Source organism: Talpa occidentalis, unplaced genomic scaffold (assembly GCF_014898055.3).
Source record: "Talpa occidentalis isolate TD23 unplaced genomic scaffold, MPIMG_talOcc4v2.1 talOcc4.15, whole genome shotgun sequence".
Lineage (NCBI taxonomy): Eukaryota > Metazoa > Chordata > Mammalia > Eulipotyphla > Talpidae > Talpa > Talpa occidentalis.
Window position 1 is genome coordinate 44,680,165 of NW_023601543.1, and position 18,426 is coordinate 44,698,590.

The 18,426-nt window shown below is 36.6% G+C and overlaps 1 protein-coding gene across 1 annotated transcript in view; it reads left to right on the top strand.

Moving 5' to 3' along the window:
• PHKA1 (phosphorylase kinase regulatory subunit alpha 1) overlaps positions 1-18,426 on the top strand; it is a 110,125-nt gene that overhangs the window by 63,548 nt on the left and 28,151 nt on the right. Inside the window, exons 15-17 of the mRNA XM_037511643.2 lie at positions 4,151-4,260; positions 7,738-7,882; positions 13,745-13,823. Coding sequence (XP_037367540.1) covers positions 4,151-4,260; positions 7,738-7,882; positions 13,745-13,823 — 334 coding nt within the window. The remainder of the gene's footprint in view (positions 1-4,150; positions 4,261-7,737; positions 7,883-13,744; positions 13,824-18,426) is intronic.

Here is an 18,426-nt window from a genome sequence, read left to right on the forward strand (position 1 = left end):
TTGGTATGTGATAAGCAGAAAGCCCTCATGTGACCAGTCCCTAATATAAACACTGGGCACTTAGTTTTTAATGAACTTTTTTTAAGTTTCTTAAATTGTTTTTCGTATTTGTACAATCTTTAATTTCTCCCTTAGGTTTAGTTCCCATAATTCTCCCACTGCCAAGGCATCTGTGACCATCACCATAGTCCCTTGTGCACTTCCCTCCTGTTTTGACTCCTCTCCCTCTCCCTCTCCTGCTGTAAATCTCAGATCTATGGTTTGCCTACAAGTTTTGTCTTTTTCCTGATCCTTTGTTCAGTTGCCCTACATTCCTCCTATAAGCGAGACCATCCAATATTTTTCTTTTCCTTCTGACTTATTTTGCTTAGCATAATCCCTTCCAGTTCCATCCATGTTGCCACAAATGGCATGAGTTTATGTTTTTCGATCACTGAGTAGTATTCCATTATGTTTATAAACAACATCTCCTTTATCCAGTCATCTATTTGGGGACATTTAGGTTGATTCCATATCTTAGCTATTGGAAATAATGCTGCAATAAACAGGTTTCCCTTTGAATTAGTGTTTTTCTGTCCTTTGGGTATATTCCCAGGAGTGGAATCGCTGGATCATATGGTGGATCCATTTTTAGTGTTTTGAAGATCCTCCACAGAGCTTTCCATAGTGGCTGGACTAGTTTGTATTCCCACCAGCAGTGTAAGAAGGTTCCTTTTTCACCACATCTTCACCAGCATTTGTTGTTAACAGTTGTTTTTGTTTTTGTTTTAATATGGACCACTCTCACCAGTGTGAGGTGGTATCTCATTGAGGTTTTTATTTGCATTTCTCTGATTATAAGTGATAATGAACATTTTTTCTTATACCTATTGGCCATTTGCATTTCTTTTGAAAAGTACCTTTTTAGTTCTGCTGCCCATTTTTTGATCGGGTTGTTTGCTTTGTTTTTGTTGAGTTGTCTGAGCTCTTTGTAGATCTTTGATATCAGTCCCTTATCAGTTATATGGTGTGCTAATATTTTCTCCTATTCCATGGGGTGTTTCTTTATTTTGAATACTTTCTCCTTTCTGTGCAGAACTTTTTACTTTGATGTAGTCCCAGTTGTTTATGTTCTCCTTTGTTTTCCTTTCTTCTGGGGATGAGTACTTAAAGATATTTCCAAGATCTATATCATGGAATGTTTTGCCTGTTTTCTTCTATATATTTTATAGTTTCAGCTCTTATATTCAAGTCTTTTATCCATTTTGATTTGGTTTTTGTGTATGTATGAGTTGGCAGTCTAGTTTCAATCTTTTGCATGTGGTAGTGCAGTTTTCCCAGTACCATTTGTTGAACAGACTATCATTTTTCCAGTGTATATTCTTTGGTCCATTGTCATAGATTAATTGACAATATATGTATGGCTTTATTTCTGGCTTTTCGGTTATATTCCACTGCTCTGTGTGGTTTTTTTTTTGTTCTAATACCATGCCATTTTATTATTATGGCTTTGTAGTATAGTTTGAAGACCAGACATGTAATTCCTCTGCTTTCCTTCCTTTCAGTCAGAAGAGCATTGGCTATATGAGGGTTTTTGTGATTCCATATGAATTTCACAAATGTTTGTTCTATAAATATTTCTTGGAAGAATGCCATTGAGATTTTTATTGGAATTGCATTGAGTCTGTAAATTGCTTTTGATAGGATAGCCATTTTTACAATGTAAATTCTCTATGAGCAGGGAATGTCTTTCCATTTCTCTGTGTCTTCTTTTATTTCTTTAAACAATGCTTTCTAATTTTCTTTGTATAAGTCTTTCACCTCCTTTGTTAAGTTAATTTCCAGGTATTTAATTTTTTGGTACAGTTGTAAATTTATTCAACAGTGTACAATTGTTGCATGTGTTGTCTTAATTTCTTCCTCTTCAGACTGATTGTTTGCATATAGGAAGGCCACTGGTTTTTGTGTGTTTATTTTGTATCTTGCTACTTTATTGAACTGATTTATTGTTTCATTAGTTTTTCTGTGGAATTTTTAGGGTTCTCTGTATATATTATCATGTCATCTGCAAATAGTGATAGTTTTACTTCTTCTTTCCCTATTTGGATCCTTTGTATATCTTTCTCTTTCCCGATTGCTCTAGCTAGGACATCCAGTATTATACTGAAAAACAGTGGTGAGAGTGGACATCCTTGTCTTTTTCCAGATCATAAAGAGAAGGCTTTCAGTTTTTTACCATTGACAATGGTGCTAGTTCTGGGTTTGTCATATATGGCTCTTCTTACGTTTAAGTAAGTTCATTTTATCCCAAGTATTTTGAGGGTCTGCATCTTAAATGGACGCTGAACTTTTATCAAATGCTTTTCCAGCATCTATTGATATGATCATATGGTTTTTATTTTTCTTTTATTGATGTGATGGATTACATTAATTTCAGATGTTGAACCATCCTTGTGTCCCTGGGATAAATCTCACTTGGCCATCATGTATTATACTTTTGATGCATTGTTGGATTTGGTTTGCTAGGGTTTTATTGAGGATTTTTGTGTCTGTGTTTATTAGGGAGATTGGCCTATAGTTTTCTTTTTTTGTATTTTTTTTTTGGTTTTGATATTAGTGTAATGTTGGTTTCATAAAATGCATCTGGTAGTATTCCTTCTCTATAAATTTTTTTAAAGACTTTTTTTTATTTATTTATACGAGCACTGGGTACAGTCAGAAGCGCGGGAGGGTGAGAAAATTCACCAGAGCCAGAGCGGGGAGTAGAACAGGCAGACTGACAAAGTACACTGCCAAGGGGAACAGAGGGCGTGGCTGGAGAGGTCTACGTGCCATGTGGGACCCTCGCCACCAGCTGGGGATCGAACCAGCGCTGCAGAGACTGCGGGCAGCTTCACAGCCCAGCGCATAGGCACCAGTTCATCTTTGAACATTTGGTAGAACTCACTTGTGAATCCCCCTGGTCTTGGGCACTTGTTTTTGAAGAGGGTGTTTATTACTGTTTCAATGTTTCAATTTTGCTCCTTGTATTTGGTTTGTTTAGGTTTCCTCTTTCTTTTTTATTCAGCTTTATGTGATTGTATAGTTCTATGAAAGAAGAACAGAAATCCCACCCCTAATGAAAATGAGTTCGGGACAAAAAATTAGCATCAGTTTTGTCAGTAGTGACATGAAAGGATATTAAATATATATTTGGAGGGATAAAGTTTGACAACAATGTTTATAGTGTTATATGTTTTCAAAGGGAAATGCATGTGTGAATAAATAGGCTATTTCCTCATTGTAAGAGTTATTGGTGTAATAATTGAAAGATAAAACAGAAATTCAACTACGTTTAGCAGAGACATCACTTACAAGATTATAATGTCAGAATGCTAAACTGTAAGAAGAAGACATCTTAAACTCAGGAAATACAATGCATATGAATGCGTACATATGTATACATATATATTGTACATATACACGGTATTTAGGCACATGATATATATATATATATATTCTGGTTAAATTTTCATTAAAATTGCCTTTTATAGTCGTATTGTAGTTCAAGTCTTCTGCCTTTTCACGTTTTAAAAAACATTCCTCTGCCACATGAATTTTACTTTGTATATAAGTGTCCACAAAATTTCCTATTAGATACAAGCATCTCAAAATATGTTGACTTATTTGTATAGTATTGTTCTGTTGAATAAAATATGTTATTACTGTGTCATGAAAAGAGATCAAGGTACTCTCTTACTTCAGTTTTCAGTTTAATATCTCATCTTTAATGAGGTTTTTGCTCAGCTTTGTTGAAATACAGTTTCCATTAATGAATTTGACAATTAGTATTGTTTTTTTGCTTTTTTGGGTTTGAGAAAATTCAGTATATGAATATTAATTATAGATCCATCATTCATGTAATCATTAGTTTTTATGTGCATCCTTGTCTCTCATGTGCAAAAAAATGTGACTTCTTTATGAGAACATAAGGTTCTTTAAGAATAGAGATAATTGCTGACTCTTTGAAAGCCCAACAATGCTTAGTATTGTGCTATGCATGACATGGATACTACTTGGAGACACAGAACTTAGTTTGTTAAATCAGGAAATATGAACTAATACCAGAATGTGTTTGCTGATTGTATTTGTGCACCAAAAATATCTTGGCCAATTCTTAATTCTGTCTTAGGATGCAACAGAAGACTGAAACTCAGTGGACGACCTTACAGACACATGGGAGTGCTTGGAACTTCAAAACTCTATGACATTCGGAAAACAGTCTTTACCTTCACTCCACAGGTGGGTGGAGTGAGCTTTAAAGTGCATAGAACAATGATGTAAAAAATAAATAAAAATAAAAATAAAAACTTTAAAAAGTGCATAGAGATGAATTAAAGTAAAAGAGAAACATTGCAGAAACAAAGCAATTTACAGAAATTAAGATAAGTGTCAGAATCCCACAGGGTCTTGCACATATTAAGTTGCTGAGAAAATATTTCCTCAGTTAGACAGAATTGAAATTTCAGTACAGAGCTATGCCAAGTGATTGTGACTACTAACAGTTATCCAAGGTGTTGCAAAAAGAGACCAGGGATGTTACAAATGCTGGTGTATGTAAAGTACTCCTTGCATTTTTTTTGACAATTTAAAATAAGTTTTAAATTATGGTTGCAAAAGACAAGGGTTGGGGTGAGTGGCACTGGTCAAAGGGAGTCAAAATGTGCAAACTTCTAGGTACCAGACAAATAAGTACTAGGGATATAATATACAACCTGATGACCACAGCTAACCCTGCTATATGATATATATATATATATTATATATATATATATTTGGTTTTGTTTTTCATTTTTCTTTATTGAAATGCCATTAGTTTAAAACACTGTGTATGATTAAGAGGTACAGGTTCACACTGCTTGTGGGATTGTTCCAACCATTTACTTTGAGCCTATGTTTATCTTTGGAGCTCAGATGCGTATCCTGGAGACAGCAGAAAGTTGGGTTTTGTTTTCTGATCCAACCAACCACTCTGTGCCTTTTTATTGGTGAGTTCAGTCCATTTGTATTTAGGGTGACTATTGATATATAAGGATTTGTTACTGCCATTTTCTCTTTAGTTTTCTGATTTTATCCATTTCCTTGTTCTGGTTTTTTTTTTTTTTTTTTTTTTTTTTTGTGTGTGTGTGTGTGTGTGTGTTTATTTTCCTAGACTTAGATAGACAAGCTCCTTTCAGCATTTCTAGTAGGAGAAATTTAGTGTTGGCAATCTCCTTCTGCTTCAGTTTGTCTGGGAAGGCCTTTATTTCTCTCTGTATCTGAAGGGGAATCTTGCAGTACAGGATATTCATGGCTGGCAGTTTTTGTCTTTTAATATTTTGAGTATATTATTCCATTATATCCTTGTTTATAGGGTTTCTTCTGAGAAGTTTAGTGGGAGTGCCTTTAGAAGTTACCTTCCTTTTTCCCCTAGTCACCTTCAGCATTCTTTCTTTGTTTTGAGCTCATGGTATTTTCATGAATATGTGTCTTGGTATAGGTCTCACTGCATTTATACAACCAGGTGTTCTTTAAGTTTCATGGCCTTGTATATTTAGTTCCTTAGCCATGTTTAGGAAATTTTCCATTATTATGTCTTTGAATAAGATCTCTGTTCCTTTCTCTCTCTCTTCCCTTTTAGGATATTCTAGCATACCCATTATCTTGATGTTGTCTTTCCTATGGAGTCAAATAATTCTCAGAGTGTTTCTTTTCTTTTCTTTTTTTCATATTTTGCTTTCTGCTTCCACCTGAGTCCTTTGGCGTCAGTGATTCTATCCTACATTTGTTCTATTTTTCTTTCATACATTTCTCTAAAATATTGTTTTTTATCTCATCTATGAGCTTTTTACATCCTAAATCTCTGTTATTTTCTTATTTGAAGTTTCAATTTCTATTTTGTGTTTCATTAATTTTCTCATATTATTCATTTTCCTGAATTTTCTTGTATCTCCTTAATTTATTTTTCAGAGTTCTCTTGTTTCACTTTGATTTGCTTTTCTGCATTTTCTTCCATCTCTTTGACTGGGTGATTTTGAATTCTCTATTTGATAGGAAGATAAATTCTTCCATGTTTTTGTGGTTGGATTCTTGAGAGTTGTTTTCTAATGATGTCATATTCCTTTGCGGTCTCGAGGTGCCATATGTTGTAATATTTTTTCTGCCTATTTTGCTGCTTTAGTTTTCACTATATTACATTTTCAAAAAATATCTGTAAGAGTAACTTTGAGGGAGTTGAACTACTTTTACATTTGCAGCAGGTAGTATTGTAGTTTTATTTTATTTAGTTTGTTTGGCCTTTGCCAGATTATATAGGTACTGTAACTTGTTTTTGTAGTTACTGAGTCAGAAGGTGAGAGAGGGGCCTGGAAGTGCCAGCCATCCATGCAGATGTGTGGGAGGAAGTGTTGGAGGGGGAGGGCTTGCTTATGTTTGTGCCACTGCTGAACCCCCCCCCCCACCTTTGGTGTTCCAAACCAGCAATTCTACAGTCTGTGCACTGTCAGTGCATTTAATGAGGTCAGCACCATGCTGAAATGGTGGGGGAAAGGAAATGCATTCCAGTATATTATCTGTTCCTTTTACTGGAGAGCATAATAGCCTGTGAGGAGCAGCACAGCTCCTCAAAATCTATTTTCCCTCAGCCAATGGAGTGTTATCCATACTGTTTAGATGTCCCTTCCCCAAGACCCCTAGGTTAATGGCAGTACCAGTCTGTGACACCCTCCTGCCCTGGACCATGGCCTTCTGGTATCTCTCTACACCCACTTCTTCAGTGAAGTGTGGATATTCTCTGTGTCCCTGCTGGTATTGTCTTTGCCTGTCTCTGATGTCCCAGGGGTATTACAGTTTCCACCTAAGTTATAGGACTCTCTGGGTATAATGTCCCTCTGGTTGACTGTTAGATTATCCTTTTAGGAGTGAAGGAAGGAATGTTCTCTGTCACCATCTTGGTCCCTCTTCCTCCAAACTGCAGCATGCTATAAAATGGCCACTGGTAGTTGGAGATAAAAGTTTGCCTACCAGTGTTCCTTACTTTTAAATGTTAAAAAAAGATTTGATATTCATACACAAAATACAGTTTTTTTATTCCCCAGTCTTGATAACATATTTTCTTTACTTGGGGAGGGGGAGACAGGCCCTTTTTACATACCTGAAATTCTTTGATAGATCCCCTTCTAAACAAAAATATCAGCACTGTCTTAGCCATGATTATATACATTGTTAGCCTGATTTTTATTAGCCACATTATGGTGACAAACTCAATTATATGTTCATATTGAAGAGGAGAAACTTTTTTCTGGAAAGAAAGCTTAAGTAACTCATTTCTCATCTTACATCTGAAATTACACAGCCAAGGTATAGACAAAAGAATAATGGACCCTAGGTTCTATTTGACATTGCCATTTGCTAGCCACATGGTTTTGCTAATCTGTTTATGTCTCTTGACTTATTTTTCATCTATTAAGAGATAAAAATCCCTCACTGGGTTATTATCAGATTACATAATATTATGTACTTGAAAATACTTTGTAACCTGAAGCACATTGTAAAATATCAAAAATGGCTACATGTATCGGTGGACCACCAAATACTTTGGAAGACATTAGGCATTAAATTTGGAGGCATTGTTGCCTCTGTGACATCTTATATACCCTTATGAATATGTGAGTATTTGAAAATATTATTTCATAGTTGTGAGAGTAAATTATTCTGAGCTGTAATTTTTCTTTATCTCAGTTTATAGATCAACAACAGTTCTACTTGGCTTTGGACAACAAGATGATAGTGGAAATGCTTAGAACAGACCTTTCCTACCTTTGCAGCCGCTGGAGAATGACTGGCCAGCCGACTATCACCTTCCCTATCTCACACACCATGCTTGGTAAGGTTGTATGCAGCAAGAAACAAAATCATTTTTGGAATAAGTCATGTAATTAGCCCTTAAAAATATTAGAGTCATTGTAGAGCTACTTCTTATCATTTATTTTAGTGCCTATTTTGTGCCAGGTACTTTTCTTAGCACTGGGTATACATGGGACAAATAAAGCAAATGAGGTTTCTGCTTTCATGGAACTTATGTTTTAGAATAAATATGTAACAAATACACTAATACACAAAAATATTTCAGATGGTTTGAGAATTATCTTCAGAAAACATCATAAACTTAAGTTTATTGGGGGCTATCTTAATTAACTGATTTCTAGGTCAATTTGCAGAAATTCTATCAACACAATTCATTTTAAAGAGTAAAACTAACTTCTGCATTTGTCTTACTCCATTGGTGCATCAAGATGTTATAGATAAGTTGCCAGACTTCTTCCAAGGCTTGCCTAACTGGAGCAGTAAAATCTAGCAGAGAAAAGTAAAAAGGTTTTTTGTTTATCTTTCATTTTTTAGTTGGGCTTCCTCATTTTCCTTACTGGGAACCAGATAAAAGGCTTTATTGTTCTCTCAATTCCTGGAGAACTATAGCCAATACCAAATCATTGCTTTTGTTGTTGTTATGTTTTGTTGTCTGTTGTTGCTTCCAAAAACCTATTTGTACTGCCAAAGTACATAGAATTCTTTTTCATTACAAAAAAAAAGTCCTATGCATTATATCATTTCAAGTCCAGACAGATTGTTAGGAATTTTGGTCACATCTGTGCTTCAAAAGCACAGGAGTTGAGGAAGCAGGGTAGTCTTTCTTTATTTTGTTTTTTCTCTTTAGTTAAGACAATTACAAGTACCTATTTAATAACTACTATACTCCCAGAATTGTCTTTAGAAAGCATAAAGTCTAATTGAGGATGCAAACTAGTATACAAGAATAATAATAAAAAGCTCAATCTATATTATAAAGAGAGTATATAAAGACATACTAAACTATCTGATTAGTATTTTACAGTGAAGGTGATAAGTTGTCAAAGAAAATTTCCTGACTAAGATAAGATTTATCCAGGATTTTTGTAGTAGTATTCACATAGGAGGAGGGAAGAAAAAAACATTACTTTAGGTGATGAACAAAAATACCATGAGCGAAGCCTGGATGTAAGGATGAGCTTGTCTTGTGTAGACAGTGAAGAGACTAACCTGAATAAAGTGGGCTTTTCATGTTAGAATAAAATTATCAACAAAATTGGATAAGTAAGGTAGGGTCAGATTATGTAGACCTTGAAAATAAAGAGACTTCTCAGAAATCTGAAACAATCAGAAATTTTTTGAGCAAGTAGCAGCATGTGAAAGTGTTTAGGTAATATTGATTTTGGTGACAATATACATTATAGTGAGGAGAAACTGATGGCAAAAATCCAGGTGAGAAGGCTTGAGAAGAAACACTTGATTGGTGGTGGTAAAAATAGAGAGGAAAAGAAGGATATGAGTCATTTTAAACACCTGTAAGTCACATGTTGTCTAGCTAGATATGAGAGATGAATCAAGACAATGCCAAGTCTTAGAGACTAAATAAATAATGCTGCCATTGATAGACTAAGAAATTCTGTAAGAGAATACCAGCTGGGGCCGGTGAGACTACAGACCCCAGTCAGGGAGGGAGCCAAAGCAGCTCTGTGAGACCTTGTGACCTTATGCAAGACCCTGCTGGCCCCCACCCAAACCAGAAGAGATCTCATTACTCTCTGCATGACCCTCCCCCAACCTTTAAAGATGAACTAATGACTGTTTTACTCAGACTTTTCCAAAAATTCCAAAAAGGAGGAATACTTTCAAATACTTCTTATGAGGCAAACATTATTCTAATATCAAAACCAAAGACAACACAAAAAAGAAAATTAGAGACCAATCTCCCTAATGAATAATATGCAAAAATCCTGAATAAAATCCTAGCAAACTGAATATAATAATGTATTAAAAATATCATACACCATGACCAAGTGGGATTCATACCAGGAATACAAGGATGGTTAAACATCCTAAAATCAATCAATGTAACTTACCACATCAACAAAAAGAAAGATAAAAACCATATGATCATATCAATAGATGCTGAGAAAGCATTTCATAACATCCATTTATGTTGAAATCCCTCAAAAAAACTGGGTATAAATGCACATACCTTAACATAATAAAAGCTATTTACAACAAACCCATAGCTAATATTATTATTAGTGGTGAAAAACTGAAAGCTTTGCCACTAAAATCTGGTACAAGACAAGGATGTCTACTCTCATCATTGCTATTCAACATAGTATTGGAAGTTCTATCTAGAGCAATTACACAAGAGAAAGATATAAAAGGAATTTAAATTGAGAAGAAGTAAAGCTATCATTATTTGCAGATGACATGATAATATACATAGAGAGTCCTCAAGATTCCACAGAAAAACTAATTGAAACATTCAATTTTTCAAAGAGGCAGGTTGTAAAATCAATACACATAAATCAGTTGCCTTCCTGTACACAAACAATGAGATAGAAATGGTCAAAAATTAAGAAGGCGATACCATTTGCAATCACACAAAAAAATTAAATATATAGGAGTAAAGCTAACAAAGGAGGTAAAAGATCTATACAAAGAAAGTTATAAGACATTGTTGAAAGCAATAGAAGATACAAAGAAATAGAAAAATATTCCTTGCTCATGGATTGGAAGAATCAGCATTGTCAAAGTGGCTATTCTACCCAAAGCAATATACAGATTCAGTGCAATCCCAATAGAAGTATCAATGGCATATTTCAAAAAACTAGAGCAAATACTACTGAAATTCATACGACATCATAAAAGACCCTAAATAGCCAAGGCAATCTTGACAAAGAAGAAAGAGAATGGAGGTATCGTACTTCCAGACCTCAATCTATATTATAAAGTCATAATAATTAAAACAGCCTGGTACTAGAACAAAAACAGACACATATAAATGGAATAGAATTGAGATCAACATTGTCAAAGTGGGCATATATCTATCTATCTATCTATCTATCTATCTATCTATCTATCTATCTAGATAGATAGATATCTAGATAGATAGATAGATAGATAAAGATATATGGCAAAAGAACTAAACAGCTACCTCTCTAAAGATAACATTAAAATGGCCAGCAGGGGCCTCCCTGGTGGCACAGGGGTTAAAGACAGCACTATCAAGCTATCGCCAGCCACTGCAGCACGAGTTCAATCCCCAGACAGGGAGCAACCCACATGGCGCAGCAGACCTTTCCTGTCTTGCCCACTGCTCTCCTCAACAGTATATTTCAGTAGATCTGCCTGTTCTTCTCCCCACTTTGTCTCTAGTGAATCCTCTCACCCCCACACCTCTGGCCTGTACCCCAGTCTTGTATGCATAAATAAAATATATCTTTAATAAAAAAATAAATGGCCAGCAGGCACATGGAAAAATGTTCACAGTCTCTTATTATTAGAGAAATGCAAATCAAGACCACAATGAGTTACCATCTCACACCTGTGAGAATGACCCATATGGAAAAGAACAGAAACCAAGTTCTGGCGAGGATGTGGAGAAAGGGGAACCTTTTTACACTGTTGGTAGGAAAGAAAACTGCTCCATCCCTTATGGAAAGTGGTATAGAGGTGTCTCAGAACATTAAACATGGATCTGCCATTGCACCTAGTAATTCCACTCCTAGGCATCTATCCTCAACATTGAAAATTTGAAAGCAAACTCTTCTTCCATGTTTATTGGACTACTGTTTACTATAGCTAAATTATGGGAAAACACCTGTGTGCTCCAGACAGATGAATGGATTAAGAAGATGTGGTATATTTAAACATTGGAATAATACTCAGCAATCAAAAATGATAAACTGATTGATGCCATTTGCAGCAACATGGATGGAGCTTGAAAGGATAATACTAAGTGAAATAAGTTAGAAGAAGAAAGATAAAGATCGGATGGTGTCACTAATATGTGGAATATAAAGTAACTAAATTAATAGATAAAGAAAAGCTGAAGTACTCACCCCTGATAGCTGAGTACAGAACTGAAAAACCAAAGGAGAAGGGAAGGAACAAAGAGGGAAGGGAGCACAATGGTCTGTGGTAATAGAATATGGGTGAGTTGCTGGTAGGTGCACTGTGGTGGTAATACCTGATGGGGTACCCCAATATTACCTCAGTTAAAAATAAATAAGCACATAAATAAGAATACAAAAAATAAAAATAAATTGTATACACACAAATAAATTGTGGACAATAAAGTAGATAACTGTTTGCCATATATATGATTGGTAAAAGAATAATATTCCCAAAACATAAAGAGCCCTTGAAAGTCAATTGAAAAAAAGATAAAATACTTAGTAAAACATGTGGAAAGGACATAAACAGGTCGTTCATAAAATAAACATGAATGGTCAGTAAATAATTGAAAACATGTTCAATATTGCCAGCAAAAAACCTAAAAAGCCTTTTTTTATTATATCGGATTAACAAAGGTTAAAGATTATTAAAACCATTTTTTTTATTAACGAAATGGGGAAACAGTCATTTTTAGGGAGCAGTTTGGCAGTCTATAACATTTTTAGTAAGTATTCCCTTTGTCCTAACAGTCAACATGGAAGATTTATCCTAAGGAAATAATAGAATAAATACATAAAGATACAGGTACAATGATCTTCATCACAGTGTTGCTCATAATGCAAAAGCATTGTAAGTATCTGCTATGGAGTCATTTTTAATTATTACAAAGAATAAGTAAGAATATAGGGGAGGAAGGAGAGAACAGTGGATGGAAGTGAATTGGTCACTGGCATGGGAATCGTGGTAGAGAGTGAGTGAAGCATGTGCACATATGAGGTGTGAAAGTGTACCCTTAAAGTTTTACAGATATGAAAACAACTGTCAAATTAGTATTAAAGAGGGCCTCCCCGGTGGCGCAGCGGTTGAGTGCTGGGTTGTGAAGCTGCCCGCAGCATCTGCAGCGCTGGTTCAATCCCTGGCTGCTCCCCGGCCACCAGAGGAGGGTCCCACATGGCGCGCAGACCTCTCCTGCTGCCCGCTGCTCCCCTCAGCAGTGTGCTTTGGTCCTTCTGCCTGCTTTGCTTCCTGCTCTGACTCTGGTGCATTCTCTCACCCTCCCGCGCTTCTGACTGTACCCAGTGCTTGTATAAATAAATAAACAAACAAACAAATAAATAAATAAAATCTTTTAAAAAATAAAAAAAATAAAAATAAATCTTAAAAAAAAAAGAGATGGAAACTTGAATGGATTCCAAGAAATTTAGAAGCTGAGTTGAGCAATGTAACCATATAATGAAGAAAAAGATCTATTTTAAAAAAAAATTAATATTAAAGAAATAAAAGTACTTAAAAATAAGTTTTAAAAAGTGGGTCATGAAAGTGTGTTTAGTATGATCCCCTTCATATAAAATCATATAATTGTTCATCTTCTACATTTTTATGCCTATACACACACACACACACAAGCCAAGGATCATTAGAGTAGACAATATCCAAAATGTTTAGCACAGTGCTTAGCATGTATCCTCAACACATGTTTACCAGTTTTATATCTGTTAGCATTCAGCAATCACTATGTATTCTACCTTCAGGCACTGTGCCAAGTACATATGGTAAGTAAACCACTGTTTTTAAGAAACTCTACTTGTCGTCATACTTTACCATTTGCCCATCCTATAGTGTTGTTGACTTTCAGATGAATTGTTGAAATACAGGGTGATCAGTGAGACGTATCTCATTTGCACTATCACCACCAGAGTGTTGGTTTGAAATAATTGAGTCCCTTTTTTCAAAATGAAAGCCATAAATATTTTTTAAAATTATTTATTTCAAGATGAGGATGGAACCAGCTTGAATTCAAGTATCCTGGCAGCACTCCGAAAAATGCAAGATGGCTATTTTGGTGGGGCAAGGTAAGTGATCTCTGCATACTGTTTGCTGAAGTGAAATTTGAAAGCTGGGAATAATGGCAAAATTGCAATGCCTTTCTCTGTATCTTTAATATAATCCCAGTTTATGAGGAGAGGCTTGTGTTTAATTGATTAATGGATTTAATATTATAGAGGAGCATTGGAAACCACCCCCCGTTCTTTACCTAGACCTCATAAATTCATTGGACCAGAAAATTTACTACTCTTTTAACAAAAAAAAAAAAAAGGTTACTAGACTATTTGATTATGGTTGCTTTTAAGTTTTTATTTCAAAAAAGTTCAAGCTTACAGAAATGTGTAAGAATTATATTGAATACCCATATACCATTCCTCCAGAGTCACCTATTAACATTTTGTCTCACTTGTGCGTCCTCTCTCTAGTATCTTCCATTTCTTCCTCTCCTCCATCCCCTTCTCTCTTCTTCACTCCTTCCTCTCTCTCTCAAACACACATACAAATACACACACATACTTATATACATACCTGATGCTTTTTTTTCTGAACAAGGGCATTCTCATATGCAACTACAATATAAACATCACACTCAGTAAATTTAATATGGGTACACTACTATTATATAATATAGAGTCCATATTCAGAATTTACCAATTGTTCCAATAATGTTTTCCCATAGTTTTTTTTTTTTCCTACATCAGCATCTAATCAAAGATCACACACTGGCATTTAGTTGTTATATTTCCTTGATGTCTTAATAGAGAACAACTACCCAGCCGTTTACTAATTTTTCATGACAGTTCTAAAGAAAGTAGATCAGTTATTTTGCAGAATGTTTCTCCATTTGTATTTTTCTGTTTCCTTATGATTAGATTCACGCATTATGTGTTGGTCTGTAGTACTGGCCGGAATACTACCTATGTGTGTTGTGTTCTTCTCAGTGCATTATTTCAGGAAGAACATGAGATTGGTTTGTCATATTATTGGTGATGTTAACTTTGTTCATTTAATTAAAGTGCCACTTGCCAGGTTTCTCCATATCATTTCCCCAACAATCTTTAAATTATCTTAGCTTTCATTGAAGAAGGTATTACTAGTGGAGTTTTTTTAAAGATTTATTTATTTATGCATACAAGAGCTGGGGTACAGGCCAGAGATGCAGGAGGTAAAAGGATTCACCAGAGACAGAGTGAGGAACAGAACAGGCAGACTGACTGAAATACACTGCTGAGGGGAGCAGCAGGCCAGACAGGAGAGGTCTGCTTCGCCATGTGGGTTGTGCTCTGGCTTAAAAGGATTCACCAGAGACAGAGTGAGGAACAGAACAGGCAGACTGACTGAAATACACTGCTGAGGGGAGCAGCAGGCCAGACAGGAGAGGTCTGCTTTGCCATGTGGGTTGTGCTCTGGCTGGCCGGGAACCGAACTGGTGCTGCAGAGGCTGCTTATTGCTTCACAGTGTGGTGCTTAACCCTTTGAGCCACCAGGGAGGCCCTACTAACAGAGTTTTAAAATGGTGACTCTTTTTCTATCATTTTGTGTACATTTATTAGTTGAAATACTATTTTTAAATGAGAGGGAGGGAGGAAGGAGAACAGGGACTGTGGCGATGGTGCACGGGTGCATTGGTGAAGGAAATTCTATGGGGACTATACCCGAACAGGGGAAGGGGGAAGCAAACATTGTTTAAAAGTGAACAATCCAGAGGGGGATCTAGTCAGTGCCTGGGCAGACCTCGGGTAGACGGAAGTGCCCTCCCAACTCCCCATCTTAGATCAAGGACCTTTGGAGTGTTCGCAACACTCCTAGACTGCGTGGAGCTGGGAAAGGGCTGCACTCACAGCCAGAGGTGAGCTGAAAAGCCCCCACAAGCCAGACCCCATGGAAGGCCAGAGGGGGATCCAGTCACTGCTGGGGCAGACCGCAGGTGCATGGAAGGGCTCTCCCAACTCACCATTTTAAAGATTTATTTATTTATTTACACAAGCACTGGGTGCGGTCAGAAGTGTGGGAGGGTGAGAGAATCCACCAGAGCCAAAGTGGGGAGCAGAACAGGCAGACTGATGAAATATACTGCTGAGGGAGCGGCGGGCACGGCAGGAGAGATCTGCGTGCCATGTGGGACCCTCGCTGGCAGCTGGGGATCGAACTGGTGCTACAGAGTCTGCGGGCAGCTTCGCAACCCTGCGCTTAACTGCTGCGCCACCAGGGATGCCCACCAACTCGCCATTTTAGATTAGGGACATTTTGTGTGTCTGCAACACACTTAGACTGCGTGGAGCTGGGGAAGAGCTGCCCCCTCAGCCAGAGGTGAGCTGAATAGCTCCCACAAGCCAGTGAGCTGAAATGCCCCCACAACCTTAGCCCCTTCTGGCCACCAGTCTGAGCCCAGAGGGGGATCCAACTATTTGGAGCCCAGCAGGTGAAGCTGCCACCACAGGGTAGACTGTGGGACCATAGGTCCCTCCCTGGAATTAAATAAATACACAAGGAGAAGATTCTCTGTGACAACAACCACTAACATATTCATAGTACTACTGCCCTACCGGAATTCAGACATAACAGTTTTTGACTCAGTTGGACCACTAGTTTCCGACATCCCAGAAAGAACACACCAAAAAGATGCTAGCCAGTGCCAGCGACACAGTGTCCCAACGCATAGGACAAACTAGAAAACAAGCAGCAGGCAGAAGAAAAACTACATGCAACCAAGCAAGTCTTCAGGAAAAAGATACACCACAAAAAGAAAACCAACCACCAGATTGCAACAACAGTGACTTGGAAGAACTTCTGAACCTTCCAGAAAGAGAATTTAAAATAGCCATGATTAAAAAACTGACAGAGGACATTAAAGAAAACAGTGATCAGAAGAATGAAATTGAGTCCCTAAAGAGGGCAGTGAAGGAAATGCAGGAGATCAAAGGATTAATGGAAGAGCTAAAGAACTCTGGGAAAAGCAGTGATAACAGAATAGATGAAATGGAAGAATGAATAAGCACTCTTGAAGACACAGAATAAAAAGAACCAAAACAGAAAAGGAAAGAAAAGTACAAATGAAAAAGACTGAAGAAAGACTTCGGGAATTATCTGACTCCATGAGGAAAGGAAATATAAGAGGTATAGGAATCCCAAAAGGAGAGAAGAGAGACCTAGGAACAGAGAAATTATTTGAGGAAATAATTGAAGAGAACTTCCCAAACATGAAGAAGGCGCTGAATATAGACATACAAGAAGCAAGAGGAACACCAAACTTCCATGATGAAAGGAAGAATATAGCAAGACACATACTAGTAAAGCTCCCAAGAATCCAGGACAAGGAAAAAATAATGAAGCTGACAAGAGGGAAGAAACAGATAACATACAAAGGAAAACCAATCAGGCTGACATCAGACTTCTCCGAAGAAACACTATGGGCAAGGAGAGTGGAGGGACATAGTCATCAGACTCCAAGAAAACAGATGCCAACCAAGAATACTCTATCCTGCAAAACTTTCCTTCCTCTATAAAGAAAAAATAAGGACCTTCCCAGAAAAACAGAAACTCTGGAATTTCATTACGACTAAACCCCCACTCCAAAAAATACTACAAGGAGTCCTAAAGCCAGAACCACAGAGGAATGAATAACAAAGAAACAAGGCCAAAAAAAAAAGTTACTAAAAGAATAAATAAATAAAATCAGAGGAAAGACAAACAAAATGGCAAATAAAGACACTAACATATCAATATTAACTCTAAATGTAAATGGACTAAACTCTTCAATAAAAAGACACAGTCACAGGCTGGATTAAGAAATAAAACCCAATCTTTTGCTGTCTCCAGGAAACACATTTAACTACAAAAGATAAAAACAACTCAAAGTACAAGAATGGAAAACAATCCTACAAGCAAATGGACCAAAAAAGAAGGTAGGAATAGCTATGCTTATATCAGATAAAACAGATTTCAAACTCAAAAAATGTAAAAAGAGACCCCAACAGTCACTATATTATGATCAGGGAGACAATTCTTCAAGAAGAAATAATACTCATTAACATATACTCACCAAATGAAGGAGCACCAAAATATATCAGACAACTACTATAATCTCTGAAAACAGACATCAGAGAATCACATATGTAGTAGGAGACTTCAAAACACCACTATCAACAATGGATAGAGCAACGAGACAAAAAATAAGTAAGGACACTAAAGCTCTAAATAAGGATCTAGAGCTCATGGGCTTAACAGACATCTATGAAACACTACACCCAAAAAAAAATGAGTGCACATTTTTCTCAAGCACACAAGGATAATTCTCCAGGATCGATCACATACTGGGACACAGACAAACATCAAACAGATACACCAAGATAGAAGTCATACCAACCATCTTCTCTGACCATTGAAGGCATCAAACTAGAAATAAACCATAAAAAGAAGACAAGGAACTCCCCTACCTCATGGAGATTGAAAACCACACTACTGGAAGACCACTGGACTGATGAGGAGATCAAAGAAGAAATTAAAAATACTTCGAGTGAATGACAAGTAGGACACCAATTTCCTAAATGTATGGACACAGCAAAAACATTAATAAGAGGGAAATACATAGCAATAGAGGCTCACATGAAGAAACAAGAAAGAACTAAA